At 38.2% G+C, this 27,568-nt stretch overlaps 1 protein-coding gene across 3 annotated transcripts in view; it reads left to right on the top strand.

Moving 5' to 3' along the window:
• Positions 1-1,169: 1,169 nt before the first annotated feature.
• LOC108700476 (brain-enriched guanylate kinase-associated protein) overlaps positions 1,170-27,568 on the top strand; it is a 97,610-nt gene continuing 71,211 nt past the window's right edge. For all 3 annotated transcript variants that reach the window (XM_041574924.1, XM_041574925.1, XM_018233683.2), the window contains exon 1: positions 1,170-1,819. In XM_041574924.1, coding sequence (XP_041430858.1) covers positions 1,806-1,819 — 14 coding nt within the window. In that variant the 5' untranslated portion in view covers positions 1,170-1,805. The remainder of the gene's footprint in view (positions 1,820-27,568) is intronic.

Genomic DNA, 27,568 nt, shown 5'->3' on the forward strand with positions numbered 1-27,568 from the left:
AACCTAAATTAACCGATTAAGAAAATTAATAATTGTTAAGAAAAGATTCAATTACACCCACTTCCATAAACTCAAACAGGTGATTGATATAAATTAATTCTCATTTCATTCAGTTCATTGATTTCAATTGCTTAGATTCCTAGATAAGATTGAATAAGAAAATTAGATGGTGGAGAAGTCCCTTTAGAACTGTCTTATCTGTTTCTATCTTAGGGACCCCACAAAGAGGAGAAGTCAGGGACACTGGGACTGTTGTACCTAGTGATAGATCCACCTGCTATCTCAATTATCTGTTATATGTATACCAGTTTTTAATCTATTTTTCAAATACATTAAATTACCAATTGAATGTATTTAATGGCTTGTGCTAGATAGCACTAGTGCTCTCACCCATAACAACCAATGCAATTTATTGTTTGAAATGTTTGACTACCTGGAGTTTTTCAGATTAGTTAAGGCTAATGATAAATATAATATTTAACCATTAAAAAACAGTTGATCTGTAACTGGTTCATTGCAGAAAAAGGACATTTCGAGCAGTGGCACACGCTGCTACTGGGGGAGATTAGTCGGCCAGCGAATGATCTCCCCTAAATTCCTTCGCGCCAGCTAGAATGTAAATCGCGGTGGGGTGGCACTCAGAGCTCTTTGTTTTCCAAATTTGCCTCACAAGGAAACTTCGGGCAACTTTTGAGAGCCAAAGCAATCCGAGTGCCATCCCGCCGGCAATTTACATTCTAGCCAGCGGCAAGGCATTTAGGGGAGATTAGTCATCCGTAGAAGAAGAGATTTGTCGCTGGGCGTAAATTAATTCTACATTATGCAGCTTGCCTTTGAGATATTTATTATCCAGAAATGTATTACCCAGGCATATCTGAAATACAGCTCTGGCCTTGAAAGCTTGAAATACCATTGTGTTTTTCCTATAATTCGGCTGCTGAGACATTTAACAGCGAAATTTTGTGATGCTTGGAAACACTGCAGCCCAATTTGGCAATAAACTTGTTACTTGTTTTTCTGAATAACAATTTTGACAGCTTTGTAATGTATCCGATTAAAAGCTGAATCTGCTTGCACCAAGGTTAAAAAGCTTTTGTTGCATTCTAGTGCCCCCTGGCAGTGAAAAAGTTAAAAGTATTTGCTGGTATCTAGGAATTCAAAAAAGCTTCCAGCAGCGCACTGGCAAGGGAGATGTTAAATGTTTTTGCTGATGTCTCTGAATACATTACAGCTTGTGGAAAGTTAAACCCCGTTCTCTGTGCGATTATTGACCGTTCAGTTACAAATGTGAAAATTTCAACTCTTTTCTGATAGTGGAGGTTGCCATGAAATCAGCCAATTGCATGCTTCTGCTCCTGTTGCTGTAATGATGTTAGAGAAATGCTGCAATCTTTGTAATGCTGGGTCTCAGGCACCTCTTTCTGCCTGTGTAACCCTGTCCATGCAATGAGCAAGAGAGCGAGAAGGTTCAACTTTCTCTCGGAGAAATTCAGCAGGCACAGAACCTGTTACATGACTTATCCTTTCCAGCCCCCCTCCTTCACATTCTCCTTCTTAGCTCTACAACTGACTCATTCTGTTGCCTATGGCTCCTGGTTATGCAGGGTTTGTGAAGTGCTGCAATATTCCTCAGCTCGTCGGTCAATGGTTTTTTTCCTGCTAATGCAGATGTGACTCCGCTTAGCGTCTCTCTGCTTAAAATCATCCATGCAGCCTGAACTATGCATTTATATGAAGAGTGAAATCTTAAGAGCAGCATTCACATGAGACTCCTGTTTGGTTTCTTGTAGGCCTCCACTGCAGATATGGAGAAAATAAGGTAAGTGTCTCTTATTTATATCTTCTAAAATCCAGAATTTTAAAGTGCAGCAATTTTTGGCACAGAGGAGATTGGCGTATGCCTTGTAACGCAGGTGAATTGTAGCAGCAGGCTGGAGGGAGACAGTGGGGATTTGAAATGAATGTTTTTTTTAAGCCTATATCAGTCCTACAGGCAAAGCTTTGCACAAGGGAGAATTCCTACCAGTAGTGCACTGCAGATGAAATGCATTCTTTTTACTATTCTTTGTCTGCTTATTCAGATCACACAGCCTTTCCTTATTGTAATCTAAAACGGATAGCAGCATGGCGAAACAGAACAATCTTTGAGTTTTCAACATCTGATTGTGTTGCGTTCTTGCAAATTGCTCCGACTGCTGTGTCGCTGGCATACGTTGTCTGTTTTATATTCTGGAGAGCAGCGTCTACGTTTTCTTTTGTGTGCAGCTGTGTCATATTGTACTGTAACGGTTTGAAGTCTCATCTATGTGTTGATTGAGAAGTGATGTTCTACGGGCTGAGAGCATTGCTGTGCAAATTTGTTTTCAATGTACCTTTTCTGCTCCTAATTAGCTCGTCTGCAGACAGTGATATATGCCTATATTAAATGAACGAATGGCACTTTTTAGATCAATGTGCAGTGTAATGTGACTTTTTAGGAGAGTTGGGAATCTTTTCCTGTGATTTCTATGCCTAACTTGTCTTGGGAATGCAACTGCTGAACTGCAGAAAAAAATATTGATAAAAACCATACCCTGACAACCATATTGCCAACTACATGAAGCTGTTCTGCAGGTGGTAGTGCAATGCCTGCCACTGAATGAAAATAACAGCTTTAATGAGAAAGAATACAGTGATAGAGAGGTGTTATCGTGTTCACGGGAAAATGAATGTTAGGGACAGGCAGTTATTTTGAACTCAGTTGCAATGCTCAGCATCCTTGTCCCCAAGAAAATCTGCGAGTTATATTAGTGGAACAGCTGGAGTGCAGAGTGTTGCCCATTCCCAAAGCACTGATCTTTATTAAGAACATGGAAATATGAAAGATGAGGGCGTTGCAGTTTTTTTTTCTCTGAATGCCACAGAACAATATATCAAGCTTTGGAAAACAGTTGTTTTTACATTGTACGTCTCTTTGTTCGTTGTTTCTTCAGCGATAGATTTCTGCAAAACGTATTATTACGAATGAACATGAGATTTCTCTACGTCTGGCAAATAAAATTTCCATTTGTTAGATCAGTAATGTCAAACTTTCCAAGTGATGTCAAGTCAGGATCCTCAGAAGAAGCGATTGGCTGAGGAACTAAGTAGTTCTCACCACAGGAGGGCCATGTGCTCACCTTTAAAAGAGAAGGAAAGGCGCCTTGCACTTGCACCAAATGTTAGGCACCCCCAAGTGATTGTATTTATTTACCTGAAACCATGGCCCAGTGCTCCTATCAGCAGAAAACTGCACCGGCCCGGGGTTATACCAGTGAGCACCATGGATCGATCCTCTTCCGTCTTCCTCTTCGAGCAGTTGCACATGCGCAGTAGAGTGAAAAGCCGAACTTTAACTAAAAAGTCGACTATTTCGTTCTACTGCGCATGCGTCTGCCCCGGAAAAATTTGAAGAAAGAAGAAGCCGGAAGAGGATCGCTCCATTGTGCTTACAGGTATAACCCCTGGCCAGTGCAGTTTTCTGATGATAGGAGCACCGGCCCGGGTTTCAGGTAAGTAAATACAATCACTTGGGGGTGCCAAACATTTGGCACCCAAAGACTTTACTTCTCCTTTAAATTAACTTTTAGTTTGACATAGACATTGATATTCTGAGGCACTTTACTAGTGGCTTTTATGGTATTTTTTGTGGTTTTTCCATGCTTTAGCTATTTGTTCAGTGGCTGGCTAGTATGGAATTTCAGCAGCTATATGGTTGCTTGGGTCTTGTTTACCTGAGCAATCATGGTTAGAATAAAAGATTAGAATATGTGCAGGGGAAGCAATACATAGAAAAATAAGGAATAGAAAGTAACAATAATGCAGGAGGAAAGCAGAGGGACCTCAAGTCCAGAATCCATCACTTCACAATGGAGCAAGGTGAAGAAAGGGCTGCATTACACTGGGGAACTCATCCTTGTGAACAGAAAGAAACTATCATGGTTTGCTTTCAATATGTGAAATCATATATGCCTGTGTAAAAATATATATTTATTTCTGGAAGGTTTGTATATATATATATATATATATATATATACACATATATATATATATATATATATATATATATATATATATATATATATATATATATATATATATATATATATATACATAAATATATATTTCTACATTAGCGAAATTGAATGATCTCATGTCAAAAAGGGTGGTATACTTTCCCTTTAAAACATTCTTGTGATTCCCAAGCATAATTAATGGCCTATCAAGCAGGGCATAACTTCCATAGTTTTACTCAGGTCCATTACCCAGTCTTAATAATGTAAAGGAACCTTGCTGTTGTCCCTCTATTTATGCTTCTTAATATCAATATTGACCAGGGAGACGCACTTCCTAATGCTATTGGTCAATATAGCTTTCATTAATATAAGTGGGTGGGGTTGGAATACAAGGAAGAGAACATTTCTGAGACTGTTGATAATCCTGTGACCTGATTGTCTCTCTCTGCAATGACTATAGATGATAGTGTGCTTTGTTTTGTCTCAAAAGATAATTACCCAGAAGTTACAATCGACTATGGCAAGGCATCCCTAGATTTAACAGCACTAATCCCACACCAGGTTGGCCATGGAGACTTTCTTGTGTATAGGCTGCTTCCTATAGGTCTATCTTTAATTTAGGGGTGAGAAACCTTCCAAAATCCTGACTTTAATCAAATTGAAGGGCACATCAAAAACTCCAAAACCAAAGAATGAAAAAAATTCTCAGAATTTCTTTCTCGTCATTCTGATGCAACTCTCAAAACTCAATAGATTTTTTCCTCACCCATCAGTTTTTTTTTGTAATTTACAATTTCCAATTACTTCTCATTCTCCTTGTTTACCCTTCCGTAACCTAGCTCTTCACTTCATCCAACCTTTGATCCGCACACTCCGGACATTGTTTTTCGGACCCGTTTCTATTTCTTTGTAATCTTCCCTTTTTTATCTTATCTTTCTTCTGACCCTTTTTAATTCTTTTTATTGCTTTCCTATTTCTTTCCCCGCATTTCATGTATTTCTCCCTCTCTTCCTTTATGATCTGTCTCTTTCTTCCAGTTCTTCTTCTTTAACTACTTGCAAGGCTAGAAGATCTTTTATCCAGAAACTTGATATCCAGAAAGCTCTGCATTTCTCCATTTCTCCATTTGATTACCCAGTCTGTTCTATGCTAAATAATGTATATGTTCTTAAGATGATCAGTATAGCAAAATTTATGGATGTCTGATCAAAAGATGCAAGACAGGACATCTATAAAAAATGTATTAAGAAGTCCTGCTTGCTCCACCACAACCCTACATTATGCATTTTAATGTGCCCCTTGCATTAATGGAAGACTTACTAACATTATTCTAGATTTTCATACACATTACAGCTTGTTCAGATAGCTACTGGTAAAATAATTCACAGTGAATATAAAATATGTACTTGGGAATAAATGCATTTGAACATTAAACACAACCAAGGAACCTCCAAGGAAATAAGCAGTAGTTGCCTTGCACGAATCGCAGCCTTGCTGTGAGCGTGCAATTTCGCCATTGTCATGGCAATGGCAGTTACTAGGCACCATTTTTTTATGCTAGCTAGGATTATAAAATGTTTTCAGTGTTGTTCTTCAGCACATGGTGAGGCAGCTCCCATGAAATAAAAGACAATCATACCATGGTCTGGTCTGGTTCTAAAGAATATCTATATTGTTCTTAAATGTTGTAATGCTTGCCCTTAAAAAATGATTTTGAACAACAAACAGCATCTGACTCACTGTCTGTCTTTTACATACTGTAGATGACTTCAGTGGGCTGGTGGAAATGAAGTCAACTCTCTTTTGTGTTTATGGTGCCATCTTTGATTAAGATACTGCACCAGGACTATATGAAATAGCACAATAGTTGACAAACAATCTCAAACATTGATCATAATTATAAGATGTTTCATTTTCTTTAAAAATGAAGGCAAAGAACCAAAACAGTGGCTAAAATATTAACAGATGCAAAAAAATTACAGTTACTAAAACTCGACCTTTTCTCACTCTGTTATAAAAAAAAGTTTCCAAACTCCCAAACCTGATTCCCTTAATTTACCAATGACAAAATTGGTGCGACAAAAAGTTTCAACAAAATCGAGTGTCATTCTACATTGTGCAACTTTTTCAAATTGTCACTTTAAACACTCGACTTTATTATTTATTATTTATCCAATTATTGAACGAAAACCAGCACAAACTGCCTGAGACTATTGAGAATCCTGAATGTAAAAAACATGTTCCAAATGTGAAAGGGACCATCTGTCACTGACTTTTACATGATTTCAACAGGTTTTGGAATAATTTCAGATTCACATTTTTAGCAACTTCAGAGCATAATAAATCTCTGAAAAATTAATGTTTTTTTCCTATAATAAATAAAGTTTTTCCCAACCAGAAATATTTGAGGTTTAATTAATAGGTCCCTTCGTTGCTGTTTTTATGTATGTGGTGCTTTTTAACTGTTCAGGTCTTTGAAAAACAAGTCGAACCAAGGCTGTAAGGAGACTGAGTAAATACAACTAGAAAAATGGAAGTATCCTCCGCACTCATTCTAAAACCTATTACCACGAAAGGAAGAGGTTATGTAAATATGAAAATCCTTATTCAAATTCATCACTTACCTGCTTCTTAAATGAATGTCCTACATAGCAAATAGAGGAGGACCATATGGGGGACCAATTTTCATTAGACGTCTATGCATTTAGTCTGGTTGGGGTTATGCCATCTCGGTGGAATCTAAATAAAAATACGTTTCTACAGTAAGTGGCCTCTTAAAATAATAAGTGGCATGGCATCTATCTCATAAGACAAGGTTTGTCAGCTGAATTGTTGACACAACAAGTAACAAATATCTTTAATAATCATTTAGGATGATATATGATAAGGATTTTTTTGCAAGGAAAATGAACTTAAATTATGTAATAGAGAACCTTTATAAGTATTGCAGATTTTGACATAACTTACATTTCTGTTCAGCATCTAGTTTCTTCATTTGTGACCAATACGCATTGTTAGTTGGTCATAGGAGGAGGATCGGTGGGGAAATATTTGCCTTTAAGAGATTTCCATTAGTACCCAGAGAGTAAACATGGTGATAGGAAGAGTTATGGACATCCCTAAACAAATTTGCAGCCATTTGTGAGGCTAGAAGAGGCTGAGATTCTGTATAAGGTACAAAAAGTGGGATCAAAATTCACAAAAATTTTAATCCCCTAAGAGGTGCAGAAGTTCAGATTTTTCTGCTGAGTGATGCATGTTTGCTGACCTTTTCCATTTTACAGCTCATTAGAATATTCATTTATTAAGGTGAATAGCAATGAGATGACTTTAATGTTGCTGTTGTGTTTTCAGTTCATGCACCCTCAGTAATGAGCCAATGTAACACATAACACTAATGCATAGACCCTGCAATTAGCGTTGCCACCTGACCGGTATTTTACCGGCCTGGCCTGTAAAAATGTTGCTTGATGCCAATGTTATTTATAGGGAAAGACCACAAAAATAGAGGAAGGCTGGTATTTTTTTTCCAATAAAGGTGGCGACTCTACCTGCAATTTGCCAGTACTACAAAACCCATCATATCCTAGAACCAATCATTTATTGGAGAATCCTTTGAGTTGTTGCAAAGCAACAGAGGGACTGCTGCTAAAGTCGTAAAGCTCTAGTTTAATACTTAGCATTGTGTAAGTAATAAGCATCATTTTATCTGACTACTATTAATAAGGCCACAGTCCCTTGAAATGATGGTTCCATAGAAAGGCTAACCTTTATAATGTACTCCTGTAATTGTGATGTTACATAAAGACTGTAAGACAAGTTCAGACAGGCCATTGCACATTGAGCCATTTGATTTCTCCAAAGGAAAGAAATCACTTTGCTGGGAGCAGGGTTGCCAGGTCTAATGTTCAAAACCAGCCCACATCTAGCCAAGAGGTACTTCAAAAATATCCCAAAAATAGCACTATGTGCAGGGAAAAAAGAGGTCTTAAAAATAAATGAATATATGTGAAAATATGCCTTTTTAAAATTTTCTTTCTTTCTCAAATTTTTCCATGGACCAAAATGTGACAGCGTAACTTCTACACAAGTCAGTTCCATTGCATGCTGGGTATTGTAGTTTTACATTAAACTTGGCAGTTAGCAAATTGTTAAACAAAAACCACATTACCCAACATGCATTGGGAGACTAAGGCTTGGCACATTAGGGCAAAAAAAACAAAAAACTTTGGCTGGTTTCCAAAGTACAAACCAACCAAAGGTTCAAAAAGTAGCTCACATCTGTACCTTGGCTAGTTTGTACTTTCAAAATCTGCCTGGGCTTTAAATTAGTAGCCCAATTTGGCTGGAAAACAGCCAACCTGGCAACTCTGGCTGGGAGGCATGCTATTACAAAGGGTAAGTAGCAACAAAAACAATGATAATTGGTGGAATCACAAGAACAATATAGTCGTAGCTCCAAAACTACTTTTTCCTATCCCATGGAACACAGATTAAATAATAGATACACAGCAGCACTTAAATAAACCCAATAGGCTATTTCATTTATTTCCCTAGAAGTTCAGGTGTAATCAGCATATTTACACACGGCTTAAAGGAACAGTTCAGTGTGAAAATAAAAACTGAGTAAATAGATAGGCTGTGCAAAATAAAAAATGTTTCTAATATAGTTAGTTAGCCAAAAATGTAATGTATAAAGGCTGGAGTGAACAGATGTCTAATAAAACAGCCAGAATCCAACAAACCTGCTTTTCAGTTTTAAAACTCTGAGCTAGTCAGTGACTTAAAGGGGGGCCACATGGTACATTTCTGTTCAGTGAGTTTGTAATTGATCCTCAGCATTCAGCTCAGATTCAAAAGCAACAGATATGACCCATGTGGCCCCCCCTCAAGTCTCTGATTGGTTACTGCCTGGTAGCCAGGGTAACCAGTCAGTGTAAACCAAGAGAGCTGAAAAGCAGGAAGTAGTGTCCTGACTGACATGTTATACATCAAATCACTCCAGCCTTTATACATTACATTTTTGGCTAACTAACTATATTAGATACATTTTTTATTTTGCACAGCCTATCTATTTACCCAGTTTTTATTTTTACACTGAACTATTCCTTTAAGAGGAACTACAGTTTGTTATGGCTGCTTTGAAGGCTATTAACTTTTTCTAGGAAATTTATTTTTAGATGTTTTCTTATACAGTACCATTCTACTTTGTTAATACTGTAAAAGTTATATTATGGTAGAAAATACCTGTAATCTGGTTGGGTAAACCCAGAATGGCTCATTTATGAACATGGGCGCTAGACTGCACAAGTGCCGTTGTCAATAACAATAAATTCAGTCTTGAATTTAACTCAAAGTAGACGGATCTAAACTAATTGCTGATTGGTTGCTATTGGCAACTGCACTGCCAAGCTTTACAGGACAGCTGAACTACATAAGCTTGCACATAATTATATTAAACCTCAATGGAACAAACTATTGGTAATACAGGAACAGAACACAGAAATATGGTAACCATCTGGCAGGGATACAATGTGAAATAAATAATACACATTACAGAGCAAAAGACCATAGTCTAAAACCATAGCCATCATTGACCTCTCATGGTTTATAACAGCTAGGATATATTGCTAGTATCACACTGCCATTCACTTAGGAAAGCCTGCTGGATTCCTTAGATCACAGAGCTCTTGATAAGCCAAGGCATTTCCATTTGACAGCTCACACTGATTCACAGATTTCTGATCTTGTGTCATTATACAAGAAAAAAAAATTGGTATAAACTGCCCAGCTGAAACTGCTGAAACTGGGCCCGTCTACAAAAAATTCTCTGTAAGGCTACAATTTATTGCAGCTTTTGTATCACTCATCTTTCTATTATTCAAATCAATTTGTATTTCATTGCAAACAGATTGCTGAAATGGCAAATTGGAAAGCCGCTGAATAAAAACCAAATAACTCAAAAACTCAAATTATCTCAGGATCTCACTCACTATTTCATACTTTAGTAATGACGAAAGGACTGCAGGAAGGAGGTGATATGATCTGCCAGGGCCAGACATGGATTCTTCTTAAACCAGTTTTTCTAGAAATCCAGTATTTGCAAAGGCAGTGCTTTTCCCTTCATATCCTGAAGGTTCCCTTCCAGATATTCCTTGTAAATAGTTGAGGGAGGATGGGTTATAATTGGATCATTTTATTTCCCCGTGTATAGTATCCATGCAAAGATGTAGAACTGTATTCCTCTAACTTTGTAAACTGTTCTTTTACATCACTGTTGATTAAAACCCTTGTAGTGATGGGCAAATTTGTCTCGTTTCGATTCGGTGAAAAATTTGCGAAATTCGTGAAACAGCGAACAATTCGCTAAGCGTAAATTTTGACACTGCGTGCATTTGATTAGTGCCTGCATTGGAATTGGCGCTGGTATAAATATAACAGATGACACCTGCAAATTTTCACGACAAATTCGCAAATTGATTCGCCGACGGCGAAACGCGGAAATTTTCCGCAAATGCGCCCATCACAATCCCATGTTTTGCCCTTAGTCAAGTAAATGAAATAACCCAATACCTGCCTCTGTACTGGTTGTAGGGAAGAATGGATGGAAGTTGGTGTGTACATGAGACTCTTAGAGATGTATGTAAGTATGTAGCACTGGGAGTTTGTTGTTACCTAAATGTAATTCCACTTTTTTTGAATTATTACAAAAAAACCTGGCTGTCACATGAGATGATAACATATAGGGGCCCATTTACTTAGTTCGAGTGAAGGAATAGAGGAAAAAAAGTTTGAATTTCGAATGGTCAAATATGGCTACTTCGACCATCGAATGGGCTACTTCGACCTTCGACTACGACCTTCGACTTCAACGATTCGAACTAAAAATCATTCGACTATTCGACCATTCGATAGTCAAAGTACTGTCTCTTTAAAAAATTCTTCGAACCCCTAGTTCGCCACCTAAAACCTACTGAGGCCAATGTTAGCCTATGGGAATATCCTTCGATCGACCGATTAAAAATCTTCGATCGTTCGATCGTAGGAATATCGCAAAATCCTTCGACTTCGATATTCGAAGTCGAAGGATTTTACTTCGACGGTCGAATATCGAGGGTTAATTAACCCTCGATATTCGACCCTTGGTAAATGTGCCCCCTAAAGTATCTTCAGTGATTTTATTGTTATGATGCATCCTTATTTGTGTGTTTTGTGTGCAACTATGCTCAATTATTGCCTTCTCATTAAAGCTATGAAGGGAATCTGTATGCCTTTAAAATTTCATTTTTTATATGTTCAAAAATATTGCTTTATAAAGCCAAACAAGCATAATTAACATGACAAACAAGCTCCAACGTTCATAAAAACCTACATTTCAAATCTGTGTCATCACACTTAATCACAGAAGATTTATCAGTCCAGGTAAAACAATTCTATCGGAATGGAATGGCATCCTGATGAGATGGCAATGATGAATGGTACATGCCGTCAGTCTTACTAATTGCCATCAGTATATTTGCTCCCACCAACTGCAAAACTCACAGAAACCTCTGAATGAAATTAATGAGAACATAGACAAAAGCGTGGGCCCTGTCTTAGTCATCTCAACTATAAAGACCAGTCATGGCTCATCTTTCTTTCAAGTATCCAAGCTACGATGTCATCAGAGTTCTGTAAAAGAAATTAAATGTAAAATGAAAACGCTGACTTTATTCATATTGCCTAAATCTTTACTGTGCATAGCACTCACTATGGCTGTGACATTTTGTGTTAATCATTTTCTGCAAAAAAATCTTACTCTAAAATTATTCCATCACAACGTTTGACAAATTGATAACAGTGAAAAGCTTTCACAATTAACCCTAGGCACATAGTTATTGGCCATAAACTGCGTGAACTCCATACTCATAATAAAGCCAAACCATTGATTATACAGTACATAGGTAGAAATCTGCTTGTTCTCATTCTTTTATTCTCAAAACTACTAGAACAGCACTAACACAATGAACTCTCAAACTACCTAACATCTAACTCCCTACTGGGCCCACCACAATTTGGCATTTGCCTCCACCACTCCACAAAAACAGCCCTTACTAAGTAGCAAATAACTTACTTGCTCCTAAATCAAAGGGACACTACTCTCTCTTAATTTTGCTTGACCTATCTGCATTTTGACACTCTTTCTTGCTCCATATTCTGTCCTCAAGAAATTGGTCTTTCCAGAAACTGGTCTATCTTGGATCTCCTCCTATCTTTCTAATTGATCCTTCAGTGTCCCCCATACAGACTCCACCTTCTTTCAGTTGGGGTATCTTAATGCTCTGTTCTTGAACCATTACTATTTCCGTTCTTGGTCATCTAATCAACTCATTTGGGTTTCAGTATGATTGATATGTATGATACTTTAATCCACCTCCCTTCTTCAGACTTACCCATGGTTTTAGCGCAGTCTCTCTTGTCCAGAGCTCATCTAGTGGCCAAGTACATCTCCTGTATTCCTAGAAATCCATAGTAGGACCCAAAATCACAGTGTAAGCCCCTTATACCACAACAACAAGTACACAAACATACATACAGTAGATTTTGTAAATGTTTAGGGGTAACCTTTTATACATTTAGCTTGTCATCTGTACTTTCCTTTTAACTCCTTTGTTAAAACATTTAAAATACGTAAGATCTTCACATTAATTACTGCATGCAATCTATTTTGACATCCAAATGCAGTCAGGTGTACATGTAGCAAGCAACCCCAAATCTTTCTATTTATTCAATCAGTGCACATTTTCTTCTATGTGAATACTGTCATTAGCCCATAGTTAATTGGCAGCTAGCATGTAATTTGATACATTCTCCCACCACACATACTGGGAACTGTTTGGTCACCACTTAATTAGCGACCAAACATAAAATCAACTGTAAGGGACCGTTTGCAGATTTGTTAACTCAATTTTGTTTATGCATGGCACCAATTCCTGTTAATAATAATATTATTTAAAAACAGTGCTAGCTGTCCCAAATTTTTTTTGGAAATGTTTTCAAATAACTTTGCTAAGGTCCTAAGGGCAGAGACAGACGTGATGATTCGGGGAGATTTAGTCGGCGACTAATCACCTCTTCTTCGGGTGGTAACTAATCTCCCTGAAAAGCTGGCTAGAATCTAAACCCAGCAGGATAGCACTTGGATCGCTTTGTTTTCCTAAGTTGCCCAATGTTTCCTCATGAATATGAATAGAAGAGGGCCTGACTAGTAAATGAGTAATAAAAAATAGCAATAACAATAAATCTGTAGCATTATAGAGCATTTGTTTTCAGATGGGGGGTCAGTGACCCCCATTTGGAAGCTGGAAAAGAGTCAGAAGAAGAAGGCATACTGTTTAAAAAACTGTAAAAAATAAATAATGAAGACCAGTTGAAAAGTTGCTTAGAATTAGCCATTCTATAACATACTAAATGTTATCTTAAAGGTGAACCACCCCTTTAAAAACATTTTATAAAAATTGAGATTCGTACCACATTTTCGGCAAAATATTTAAGCTCACGTGCCATGTCAAGGCTCCTTATTTAATGTGAGTCCTACACAGCCTATTTTGTATTAAATATTAAAGCACATTTAAAAACTTTAGACCCCTAACAACAATGTGCATTATGTGACCGAGAGGTAGAACTGTGTTAGGTTACCCTTTTTACTTTTTCTCTGTTTGATGTAGAATCTAGCCTTCTGTAAATAATGCAGCATTATGTTGAGCAAAGGACTTGTGGCAGGGATTTTCATATTTCATTCACTGCAAATAACTGAGCAGAGGAGACACTGAGTCAGCAACAGGATTCTTGGCCCTGAAATGATACACAATAAGGCATCAATAAAACAGGGAACATTCCCAGTGAATTCATTGTAAGACTGTGGGTTTCATTTGCTTTATTGTTGTGTGTAGGTAGAAAGGAGAGCTGGTTTCTGACATGGCAGTGTGTGATGCATCACGGTGTAGATGTGAGATGCTATTGCCTCAGGGCCTATCATTATGTGACACACACACTGTAATATATATAAGCAATATGGCCTGTCAGTCTAGTGATTGCAATATCTGATCCTGGGTATATTTAATATTAATACTCAAATATTAAATATTAATACTAAACTCAGATGTACATTTATGACATCTGTACATTTCATGTTTAGTTCCTTTAAAACCTGTTGCTCCTGAATAGTGATGGGCGAATAAATTCGGCAGACGCGAATTTGCGCCGAATTTCTACGTTTCTCCGCCTGCGAATAAATTTGCAAAACTGCCGCGAAAATGCACAGGTGTCAAAACATTTTGGACTAGCGTCGGAAAAGTCGATCGCGTCAAAACCGTTGCGCATCAACATCATTCTGGTGCCCGTTGACCTTAACGTCGGCATCAGAACTGACGCGGGCGTCAAAATTTACTTATTCGTCAAAGTTCAAATCTTTCACGTAAAATTCGCTAATTTTGCGGGAAGTGAAACAGGACAAATTCGCCCATCACTACTCCTGATCTCTGTTTTATATTGTACTATTCCATTTTCAGGGGTATTTTTTTTATTCAAAACATTTATTTACTGTGGATCTAATTCACAACCATAGCATATGCCAAAAAGTATGCAGATAACATGCTGAATGTACAGTATAGTACCAAGTCGGTAAATGATAACAGAGGGCTCATTCAAGTGGCAAAATTAAACTTTTCAACATGACATGGTTTGCTTATAGACAGTACAGGCTGGGCTTTTGAACCCCTATTTTAAGTTGTTCAGGGGATCTGACAAATATTGGTGCAAAATATGTGAAATGTAAAATTAAAGAAATATATTATGTATAATATATGGTATAGGTAGGACCACCATATAAAAATGTAAAATTATGTAAACCTATAATCAGGGGATGTAAAACTGAGTATTAGAAAGGGGAAGTTGTAGAGCCGCGCTGTTAGGTAACTAGGGATTGAGCTGCACCGGTAAGACTCGTGGATCCACGTACCTACGTATAGACAAATGAGAATACAGAGGTCGGTGCGCTGGTACTTAGGTCTACTGCCAAATGCCTAAAATAAAGAAAGATCCCGATAGTGTATTATCCTTGTTATAAGGGTAATATGCGCATCAGAACTACGGGTATTAGTCGGGTTTTTCAGGATTGACCCTGAGGAAGTATTTTTAGATACGAAACGCGTTGGGCTAAGTTCAGTCCGTTCTTAAAGGAAAACTATACCCCCCAAACAATGTAGGTCTCTATTAAAAGATACTGAGTAAAACAGCTCATGTGTAAAACCCTGCTTCATGTAAATGAACCATTATCATAATAATATACTTTTTTAGTAGTATGTGCCATTGGGTAATCATAAATAGAAAATTGCCATTTTAAAAAATAAGGGCCGCCCCCTGAGATCGTAAGATTCACTGTGCACATATACAAACCACATGTAAGGTCACATGAGCCAATTAACAGACAGAGTTCTGCCTTTTGCTTCCTCACTTCTTCCTGTTACAGTTAGTGTTGTAGTATTTCTGGTCAGGTGATCTCTGAGGCAGCACAGATAGAGTCACGAAATGGTGGTTCAAGGCAAGAGATGTAAAAGGGCAATATTTATGTAAATATATATTCCAGTTTGGTAAGATTCTTTAATATGTCATTCAATTTGATATAAACTATCTGTTGCTTAAGTATTCATTTTGGGGGTATAGTTTTCCTTTAATAATAAAAATCTAACTTTATCCATTGAACCATTGTACTTTGGAATTAATTCCCAAAATTGCCTAAGAAGAGTATAGCAGAATATTGCTACATCTACCGGCGTCCAACACGAGGAGTGAGCCGAACTTCCGGAAGCAATAGCTGACAGTAAAGATCAGAACCGGCATCCGTGACTGAGCCCCCCTCCTTGGACAAAGAACCTGGATCTGAGTTTTTTCTATCAGCCTGACCAGTTCAATGCCAAAGATGAAGCAAAAACAGCGGAGCACCGTGGAGTCCAGTAAAAGTATAACAAATGAAATTTTATTTAGTATACATATAAAAACAAACTACAGCAGCAGTGAACCCTGGCTGCCCGCTAAACGCGTTTCGTGGTGTCCTGCCACTTCATCAGAAGCTTCACTGCTGCTGTAATTTGTTTTTATATGTATACTAAATAAAATTTCATTTTTTATTCTTTTACTGGACTCCACGGAGCTCCGCTGTTTTTGCTTTTTCTTGGAATGAATTGACCGCATGGTATGGCGGCAGGGTGTGCAGCACGATGAGTCCAGTGTCCGAAAAGTGCTCCCACTAAACTACAATTTTTCTGGAATGCCAAAGATGGAATTCATCACTGAACCGTAACCAGCCTGCTTCAAGGTGTATCTGAACAGAACCTTCCGGTCAGCTTAACCAGTCACCCTCCCCCCACTTACACGCAGGCAATTCTGCACTATTCAGATTTCTCCCGTTAGGTACACAAAGACGGAGGTACATCAGATCAGGAGGAGATCGCAACCACTGATTGAAGTGCGAAAAAACCAGACTAATACCCGTGAGTTCTGATGCGCATATTTCCCTTATAATACACAAAAGCCATGAATATCCTGTAAATGATATCCTTATAAACGGTGAGTTCTGATGTCATCAGTTATAAACGGTGAGTTCTGATGTCATCAGTTATAAACGGTGAGTTCTGATGTAGTTTCTGTCACATGACTCATTAAAATTTGTGTATTATAATAAATAAAGTACCCCCAGTTGCAAAATATGAGGATATTAGAAGTTACCTCGTGTTTTTATATGGTCATGAAACTCCTCGGTAACTTATAATATCCATATATTTTACAAGAGGGGGTACATTATTCACTATATAACAAGGATAATACACTATCGGGATCTTTCTTTATTTTAGCCATTTGGCAGTAGACCTAAGTACCAGCACTGAGGCTGAGGCTTCACTGAATTACGCATATAAGCTGATGTAAAATGATGGCAAACAGCAGCTCAAAGCAAAAAATATAAACTTTTGCACCAAGTTTGTATAAGACATCCAAAATGATTTGCAGAGCAAAGCAGAGTGACTAGCAGCAAGACTAGATGTAAGACACACCGGCATGGGATCTGTGAACAGCTGATGTACTAAATGTACATATTGTGCTTATTCATTGGCCATATGTGCCCGACACGCAACAAATGTGTGTATTTTTAGTGGTATTAATTTTGACTTCTTAAACTGCATCACGGAATTGTTAATGATATACAGTGGTGCTTGAAATTTTGTGAACCCTTTAAAATTTTCTATATTTTTATATGAATGAAATAAATTCTAAAAAGTACATAAGAAAACCTAGTTAAAGTGTGGTGACTGTTGATCAGTCCTGCACGTCGATTCGGAGGAATTTTAGCCCATTCCGCCATACAGAACAGCTTCAGCTCTTAGATGTTGGTGGGTTTCCTCATATGAACCACTTGCTTTAGGCCTTTCCACAACATTTCATGTGAATTAAGGTCAGGACTTTGACTTGGCCATTCCAGAACATCCTTTTGGTTTGTTCACATGATCTTTAACAAACTGTAAACGGTCAACAATATTTTTGGGAGAGAACAGTGGCTTTCTCCTTGCTACCCTGCCATACACACCATTGCTGTTCGGTGTTCTCTTGATGGTGGACTCATGGTCATTAACGTGAGACCAGCCTTCAGTTGCTTAGAAGTAAACCTTTGTAACCTCTCGGACTATTAGACGCCTTGCAGTTTATTATCTTTCAAGATCGACCACTTTTGGGTAGAGTAACCATGTCTTAAAATTCCTCCATTTGTACACAATCTGTCTGACTCTTGATTGGTGGAGTCCAAACTCTTCAGAGATAGTAACCTTTTCAGCTTTATTTGCATCCTCAACTCTTTTTGTGCACTCTCTCCAGCTCATTTATATCCCTCTTAAGGACTGGAATCCAAAACTGCACTGCATACTCCAGATGAACCCAAAACTGCACTGCATACTCCAGATGAGGCCTCACCAGGGACCTATAAAGAGGCAGAATTATGTTTTCATCCCCTGAGTTAATGCCCTTTTTTATGCAAGACAGAACTTTATTTGCTTTAGTAGCCACAGAATGACACTGCCCAGAATTAGACAACTTGTTATCTACAAAGAACCCTAGATCCTTCTCATTTAAGGAAATTCCCAACGCACTGCCATTTAGTGTATAACTTGCATTTATATTATTTTTGCCAAAGTACATAACCTTGCATTTATCAACATTGAACCTCATTTTCCAGTTTGCTGTCCAGTTTTCCATTTTAGACAAATCACTCTGCAAAGTGGCAGCATCCTGCATGGAACCTATAGTTCTGCACAATTTAGTATCACCTGCAAAAATAGAAACAGTACTTTCAATGCCCACCTCCAGGTCATTAATAAACAAGTTGAAAAGCAAGGGAACAAGTACAGAGCCCTGTGGTACTCCACTAACAACACTGGTCCAATTAGAAAATGTTCTATTTACCACCACTCTTTGTAGTCTATCTTTTAGCCAGTTCTCTATCCAGGTACAAATACTATGTTCCAGGCCAACATTCCTTAATTTAACCTTCTGTGTGGCACTGTATCAAATGCTTTAGCAAAGTCTAAGTAAATCACACTAAGTAAATCACATCCACTGCCATCCCAGAATTGAGGTCCCTACTTACCTTCTCATAAAAAGAAATTAAGTTAGTCTGGCAAGATCTATTACGCATAAAACCATGCTGGCACAAACTCATAGTATTATGATTTGCTATAATTATACTATGTGTAATACTATTGCGATGGGTATGAAACGGACGATCACAATTTTACAGTAATGATACAATGGTGAAGAATATGTTGCAACCTTTCAATAATTTAAACACTTATATATTTCCCTGACTTTCAGCTAAATGATTAAAAATGCATTGTCACATGCACTTACAAACTTTGATACTGAAAATCCCCAAAACATTTTTTAAGAATTTTTACTGTAGAGCATTAAAGTGCTGCATCTGGCCATTAGCATATATTTGAGGTTAAAGAGTACAGATAAGAATCTAATACAAAAGTGATTCAAGTGGGAGAATGGAAATAAAAAAAAATATATAAAATTGGATGAGCAAGCAGAGCACTTTTTGGGCAGTTCTGACATTATAAAAGGGATACTGGCCAGTCTGGTGCCCATGAGTAGATTCATAATGCACACACCCTATAGGCCAGCCCTGGTATTACAAGGATATTAAAAGTTAGCAAGGAGTTCCTGTACTGTATAACGGTCACATGCAGGGTATTTATTTGAATGTATCTCAAGCAGTAACTAGCTCTCAGAGAACACACTGAGCATCCACAGGTTATGCTTTCATAGCAGAGCCTTGCCTGAAGCAAGGGGACAATAAAAAAAGCTTTGAGTACATTATTTTGCATTATAAAATAATTTTAAGGATTAGTTCTATTTCACATATAAATATAAATGTAAGTTTTGGTAAGCACACCAAACACTGCAATTAGTTTGCTGGAGTGATACTAATCTGATCTAAATAGCTGTAGGCATTAATTCAAAACATTAATTCACATTCTGTAACTGCATGCACATATCAAAGTCATATCTTTGTGCAGAACGCTAAACTGGCATACTGAATACTAAACAGGATTTCAGATTTTTATTTTATAACTTGAACACAATATGTTAAAGTCATATATATATATATTGAGTACAAAAATGGATAAACAGCTCTATTATGTCATTACATGTACAGGCATGGGAAACCAGAAAGCTCCAAATTACGGGAAGGCCATCTCCCATAGACTCCATTTTAATCAAATAATTCAAATTTTTTAAAAATTATTTTATTTTTCTCTATAATAACAAAAAAGGACATTGTACTTGATCCTAACTAAGATAAAATTAATCCTTATCAGTGGCAACATAATCCTATTGGGTCTATTTATTGTTTAAATGATTTTACCAGACTTAAGGAATGGACATCCAAATTATAAAAAGATCCCTTATCTAGAAAACCCCAGGCCCAAAGCATTTTGGATAATCCATTCTGGATAACAGGTCCCATAACTGTATAGCCATCTTAACCCACAGCAAATTTGCTTCTAAAGAATAACTAAGAGTAACCAAAGGCCAATTACGTTTTAGAAACTTTGTTCTTTTTCCAGCTGTTTATTGCAGGAGATCAAAGAGAAAGTTGGGACTGCAGGTTGTCCCGCAATCAAGATTGTCCCGCAAAAAACGGGACAGTTGGGGGTATGACCTGGCCGGTCACACAGCCAAATAGGCACTTTCGTGAAAATGGTGAGTGGGGACCAGACTAGGGGGTAGGAATCAGAGAAGGTGGTTGGCTGGTGCCCCGCCACCTTTGCGCCCTATGCACATGCCTACTGTGCCTACCCCTAGCTCTGGCCCTGTTCAAGAGACACTGTAGTGTTAAGCATCAGCCCTTTTTATTCAGATTATTCTATTCATGTTCATTGCTATGCAGCACTGCTAACATTAGAGGGCGCCCTCCATTGCAGGCCAGAGAGTATCCTATGCACTATGGTTTTGACACAACCAAGTGGTGCAGAGTTGGCAGTTCTACAGCCTGTTAAGTAAATCCTGCATCCAAAGCCTGTGAGTCTGAGTGAGTGAGTCACGATTTTACAGACACCAAAGGAGTAAAAAAAAAGTGAGAAATGAAAATATCTGTAACGGAGCCGGGCCACACCAACCAGGCGCCCTAGGCAACCTGGCTGGCTGCGGCACCCGGCTATGTGACCGGCTGAGGTGATGCCGGCGCGCAGTGACGCCGGCGCGCATGCGCAGAAGCGCCAATCGTTTTAGACCCATGGTTTAAGTGGGAAAACCGTTGTTAGGTATCAGCTCTGGGTGATGGTGTAACAGGAAGTGATGTCACATTGCCCAGCCATAACAAGCTTTCTGGCAATTCCTTGTTTTGGAATAGATGGGTGTCTTGTAAATGAAAATAGTTGTTCTGTTTCAGGCTGCTGCTTTTGCTCAAACTTAAACTACCTTACAAATACAAGCTGAGGGGTTTATGTAATAAAAGACCCTACTTTTGTCTAGATACAGTAACCCATAGCAACAGGTAGCATTTACTGGTCATCTGTTCAGAATCAAAAATCGAATTGGCTGCCGTGGGTTACTGCACCTGGGCAATTTTAGTGCCTTGTGTTACATGTGTGGGTGAGAGTTTTGCTCCCCAGGAAGTTTCTCCACATTATCTGGCATTCATCTTGCTTTATAACAAAGGGCAGCCAGTCTATCAACCTGCCTTTGTATTCAGTGCCATTTCTCCCAGCATGTCAGATTTATCATCTCTATTAAATCATAAATAGTAAACAGGGGTATAATTAAGCACCTGCTAAAACAACCTCCTATAACAACCCACACAGAAATACAACCAAAACTCAGGTTGTTTTTTCCAGTATAATTCATGAACAGTATGTCAGTATGTAAGGCCCATGCGAGTCACGATGACTTAAAATCAATAGTCAATTCTTTTAATTTTACATAATAGAATATCAGACACAAAAGGTAGCTGTTTTTGCTCTGAGACATTTGAGATCAAGAGGATCTAAAGTCTAATAGACTTGACTTGCATTGTATTCTTAATTGTGATACAAACTACTTTGCATTATGCATTGGATATTTTTGGTAAATGAATTGTTTCAAAAATCTTTTATTTTTTTCCAACTTTCTTAAAGGAGAACCAAACTTTTTTTAATTAACATCCCCTACCCCCCTAACCTACATAGACTCCCCTCCCTTCTCCCCCCCCCCAGCCTAGTTGTTACCCATGGTAAATGCCCCTAACTCTTTACTTACCTCTCGTTGCAGATTCATGGCATTGGAGTTCAAGAGCGCCATCTTCTTCTCTTCGGTAATCTTCGGGTCTTCTTCTGGCACCTCGGCAACTTCCATGGCTTTCGGCGCATGCACAGTTTTTCGTAACAGGAAGATTGCGCCAACTGCGCATGCACCAATACACCACTGTCTTCCTGAAGATTACCGAACAGAAGAAGATGGCGCCCGTGAACTCTGATGCCCTGAATCTACAATGAGGGGTAAGTAAAGAGTTAAGGGCATTTACCCAGGGTAACACCTAGGCTGGGAGGGGAGCAGGGAGGGGGGGGTCTATATAGGGTAGGGGGTAGGGAATTTTAATAAAAAGGGTTTAGTTCTCCTTTAAAATTTAATACATGTGAGGTCTGACTCTCTTGATCTCAGGAGTGGGTCTACTATGCAGAATGCCAGCTAAGTGGTAACTAGTAGGCATACAAATAGTGATGGTGAATATCGCCAATTTTGCTTTACCAAACACATTGAAGTCAATGGTTAATTTTCACGCAACACTTTTTATGCTATACATTAAAGTGTATGGGAATTTTTTTTTTGGCATATTTCCTTCATCCCTACATGCAACTACAACATTTATACAGTGACTTCTCTGTTAGTAACTTTTCTGTAATTAGGGATGCACATAATCCAGGATTCGGTTCGGGATTTGGGCAGGATTTGGCCTTTTTCAGCAAGATTCAGATTCAGCCGAATCCTTCTGCCTGGCCGAACCAAATCCTAATTTGCATATGCACATGCAAATTAGGGGCGGGAAGGGAAAAATGCATGACTTTTTGTCACAAAACAAGGAAGTAAAAATAGTTTTCTCCTTCCCACCCCTAATTTGCATATGCAAGGTTTCAGTTCCGGAGTGCAGGATTCAGATTTGGTTCGGGATTCAGCCCAAATCTTTCACAAAGGATTTGGGGATTTGGCCGAATACAAAATAGTGGATTCGGTACATCCCTAGTAGTAATGAAACCAGGCTCCGATTTGTGGCAAGGCCATATAGGCCCGGGCCTAGGGTGGCGCAATTTCAGGGGCGACCCAGCCGCATCAGTAACTAGCACTGGAGACTCACGTTAGTCTCCAGTGCTGTTCCCAAGTGTTTAGTGCGCATGCGCGCGCACACACTGAGGGGGAACTAAGAGGACGGCACCTGGAAGGGGAGGGACATCGTTGGACAGGGGGAAGCGGAAGTGGAGGCGACAGTGCTGGACAGGGGAAGTGAAGGGGACGGCACCGGCAGGGGAGCGGGGGCGATGAGTAGAGCCGGCCTAGGGGAGGAAAGTTTGTAAATCCGGGCCTGAATGAAACACATCTAGTCATTCACCGTTGGTTACTGCTCTGGAGAGTACACAGGGACACACATGCCCTCCACATAGCAAAAGTCCCTCTCTTTGAGCTAAAGTGGGCAAAACAATAAATAATAAATAATGTTTTTATTAGAGCAATAAGCAAAAATAAATGTTATCTGTGATCTCTATTGAGTTCAGAAAGGCACCACCAATTTTCTTTGCATATTTTGAACATTAGCACAAGGGATTCTGATAATGCTTTTTATTTATATGTTGTTGTGGGTTTTCAAAACTTTTCAGATGCAAAGAGTTTGTCGGTATACCTACATCTATGGCATGCGCGTTTTCCTGATGCTTGTGTAGTGGTGCACTCCCCTTTCATTAGGAGCGTGCTGTACTGTAATTGGGCACGTCTAAAGGAAGGGAGCACATCGCTAGTACTAATCTCATGCATGCTCCAGTTTAGGGCTCCCTGTTCTTCTTCTTCTAGACTTTACAGGGGCAAATACATAATTTTAGGCCATCGTCATAGGCCATGCACACCCACCTAAACAGCATTATTCAGAATTTACCAGATTCTAGTAGTCGAAGGAAACAGAGATTTAAAAGTGATCAAAAAAGCACAACATTGATCACGAAACCCAAAGAAACAGAAAAAGGATATCAGCAATTCATAACCAGAGAAGATTCTCTATTGACCTCCTCTGTTCCATTTCTTCCAGAATTGTCTCCCTGAACTGCAAGAAGAATCTAGTACTGTTTACAGCACTCTAGGGATAAAGGGGCAGATTCACTAACCGACTAATTTTCAGGAGCGTCCATTTCACACCCATCGCAACACTTTGCAAGGCGCAAATGCACTCAGACTACGCCAATTCACTAATATGCAGAGTTTCGTCCTGGGCGTCGAGCGGTGGCGACTTTTCGCTTGCATTACTTTGGCAGTGAGAGCACTATAGACTAGAAACATTTTTAGATTGTCCGACATCCACCAGGCGCCCCATAAGCAAATGAAGACTCACGGTGACGGCCAGATGCCCCCCACTAACTACTCCAATTGCCCTTCTGCGCTTTATAGTGACCGCCCTGATCTGAAAAAGGTCTAATCCGTGGATATGTGGCAGTTTCATCCCCCCTCAGGTATAATCTTTCATTCGTTGCCATATTAAGAGACGGGCAGCGAGGGCATACGTGGCAACGCTGGCGAAAAATAACTCTTTAGTAAATCTACCCCATAGGGTCAAATTGACCAATTTTTTTTTACTTTTTATCACCAGTGGAATGACAAAAAATACAATTTCCAGTTTTATGTTATCTTAATTGTGTGTTTTTTAAAATGATACAAAAAAATTCTTTCAAGTGGCCAGGGTTTCCTTTAGGTTTTTTTTATAGCTCATAAAATGTGAAAAAGATTTGATCTAAAGGAAAATTACACATTTTTAAATGGAAAACAGCTTTGATAGTTCTAGCCTATAACATAGTCTTTGTATGTATAAATTCAATACATCATTAACAGATAACATTCCAGCTGAGTGCGCTTAGCTGAATAAAAAGAAAAACTGAAAGAATGTGGATATCATTGTTTGAACTAATATGGGGGACATATTTCATCAGTAGCAGTTGTTCATGGCATGTTAGACTTCAAAGAAAAGAAACTTAATTGTTATGCACTTGCTTGTGGATATTACAGCATTGCTGTAAATTATTATCATGTCAGCCTGGTGTTTTGGGGTCTGTATGTGACCCTCTCTTACCCTCCTCATCTCCTCATCTAACATACACAAGCTTTGCAAAGGCAGAACAACAACAACAAAAAAGAAAGTGAACATAAGTTTCTGATACATTTACAAAAACAAGTTACAAAACAAAGTCCAAACAGCTATTACAATTTACAAAATTCTCCGAAAAAAACTCAAATGTCATGAAGGCAGCAAACAACTTCAAATTAATCCCAGGACATCTCCCATTGGCTAAAACAGCAATTAGGCAGGTTTTAAGTGGCGAATAGTGGAATTTGAGTTCTTAAAAGGCCAGAGTATGACAAATCTCGAAAATCAAATTTGAATTTTTTTAAAAAACCTCAAATAGAATTTTAACAATTCCCTAGTCGATTTTTGACCGTTTTGGCCATAAAAAACTAATTCAAAATTTGAATTCGAATTTTTAATTCGACCCTTGATAAATCTGCCCAATAATGTATAATTTGAAGTAGAAAACTTTGGCTATTATCATATTCATCAAAGATCTAAAACACAGCCTCAGACTTATTTATCAAGGGTTGAATTGAAAATTCAAATTTTTAAATTCAAATTTCCAGTTTATTTTAGTGTAATTCTACTAGGAAATAGTCCAAATTTGATTCGAGTGTACTGTCCCTTCAAGAATTCGAATTTGACTATTCACCATCTAAAACCTGCTGAATTGTTGTTTTAGCCTATGGGGGACTTCCTAGAATCAATTTGGAGTTGTTTGGTGGACTTTTGAAAAAAAATTGAAATTTTTATTTATTTATTTATTTTTCTTTTAACTCGAATTTGATTTTAATTTGTGGGCCGATCCTATTCACCTGAATTTAAAAAATTTGATTTTTTTTTTTTATTAATTTCGATTGGTTGGGTTATTTTTTCGAATTCCGAGTTTATGGGAGTTTTTATAAACTCCCACAAACTCTAAATTCGACTCTTGATAAATATGCCCATTAGTTCAAAATCATGAAAAATTTACTCAGCTCGGATTGAGGATTTTAATCTTCCAGTGATAATGCAAGAAATTCATTAAAATGGTTTCTTTAAGCCCACGAGGCTGGTAAGGAAGGTGCACAAACCACATGGAATTAAATAACAGCTAACTAAGATAAAGGCTTCAAATACACTTTGTTATAGGGTGATATATAACAGCCTTTCTGCTTCCATATTTTTCCTTTGTCAGATTTTCACCATCTGCCCAAACCATGTGTGCAGTCCTAGCTGGTGTATATTGAAACTTGGGTGAGCTGTAACAATGTTTTTTTCAAAAATATTCTCTTGCAGTGTCTCTTGACAGATATCATTTTGTGAGGACTAGTTAATTAGTGTGCCAAATGATGATATGTATACTCTGAAATACATTTTGTACATTATAAAATATACCTCATTAAGTGCCAAAGTTAAGCACTACTTGTCTCCCATAGGCAGGTTGTTATTATTTTATAAGCTAGTGAAATGGGTTCTATACTTATGGGCTGAGTTTCCTGAGCTCACATTTAGGGGCAGATTTATCAAAGGTCGATGTGAATTTTCGAATGGAAAAAATTAGAATTTTGAGCTATTTTTGTGTACTTTGACTGGGGAATAGTCCAAATTAGATTTGAATTTGAAAAAAATTAAAAAATTTGAATATCGATGTACTGTCTCTTTAAAAATTCGACTTCGACCATTTGCCATCTAAAACCTGCCGAATTGCTGTTTTAGCCTATGTTTAGCCTATTCAAAGTTTTTCAGTTCGAAATTCGACCCTTGATAAATATGCTCCTTAAGGTACACAAATTTCTGAAGGAAATTCAGTCAAAATGGGTTGGGCTTTCACTTTCGAGGTTTAAGAATGCTGCTCATGGGAAGAACCTTATTACAAGTGACAGTAACTTAACTGTGAGGTTTAGTTACACTTCAAACTTCTTTAAAGGGATTCTGTCATGATTTTTATGATGTATTTTTTATTTCTAAATTGCTTACACTGCAAATAATTAGTTCTACAATATAAAATGTCATTCCTGAAACAGCAAGTGTTGTAATATTGGTGTGTAGGTGCCATCTCAGGTCATGTGCTTTCAGAAAGAGCCAGCACTTTAGGATGGAACTGCTTTTTGGCAGGCTGTTGTTTCTCCTACTCAATGTAACTGAATGTGTCTCAGTGGGACCTGGATTTTACTATTGAGTGCTGTTCTTAGATCAGGCAGCTGTTATCTTGTGTTAGGGAGATGCTATCTGGTTACCTTCCTATTGTTCTGTTGTTAGGCTGCTGGGGGGGAAAAGGAGGGGGTGATATCACTTCAACTTGCAGTATAGCAGTAAAGTCACATGACTGGGGGAAGCTGGGAAACTGACAATATGTCTAGCCCCATGTCAGATTTCAATGACAGTATCCCTTTAAGGAAAACACCACCCCTACCATGGGCCCCACATTCTCTCCTCAACTTCATCACCCTGACTTGCAAATGGTTGTTTCATCTCCCCTACCTGTTTATAGGTTTGTTACCTTTACTAGAAATCAATGGCATCAAATATTTTAATCATCCTGTATATTTTATTTTTATTAGTAACATTTTTCCAACTAGGCCTGTAAAATACATGCCAGGAAGCAAACCTGATGGCTGCCCATTGGTCAATGGGCATGGGGGGAGACGATGCTGCAGTAAAGGT

This window comes from Xenopus laevis, chromosome 8S (genome assembly GCF_017654675.1).
Source record: "Xenopus laevis strain J_2021 chromosome 8S, Xenopus_laevis_v10.1, whole genome shotgun sequence".
NCBI lineage: Eukaryota > Metazoa > Chordata > Amphibia > Anura > Pipidae > Xenopus > Xenopus laevis.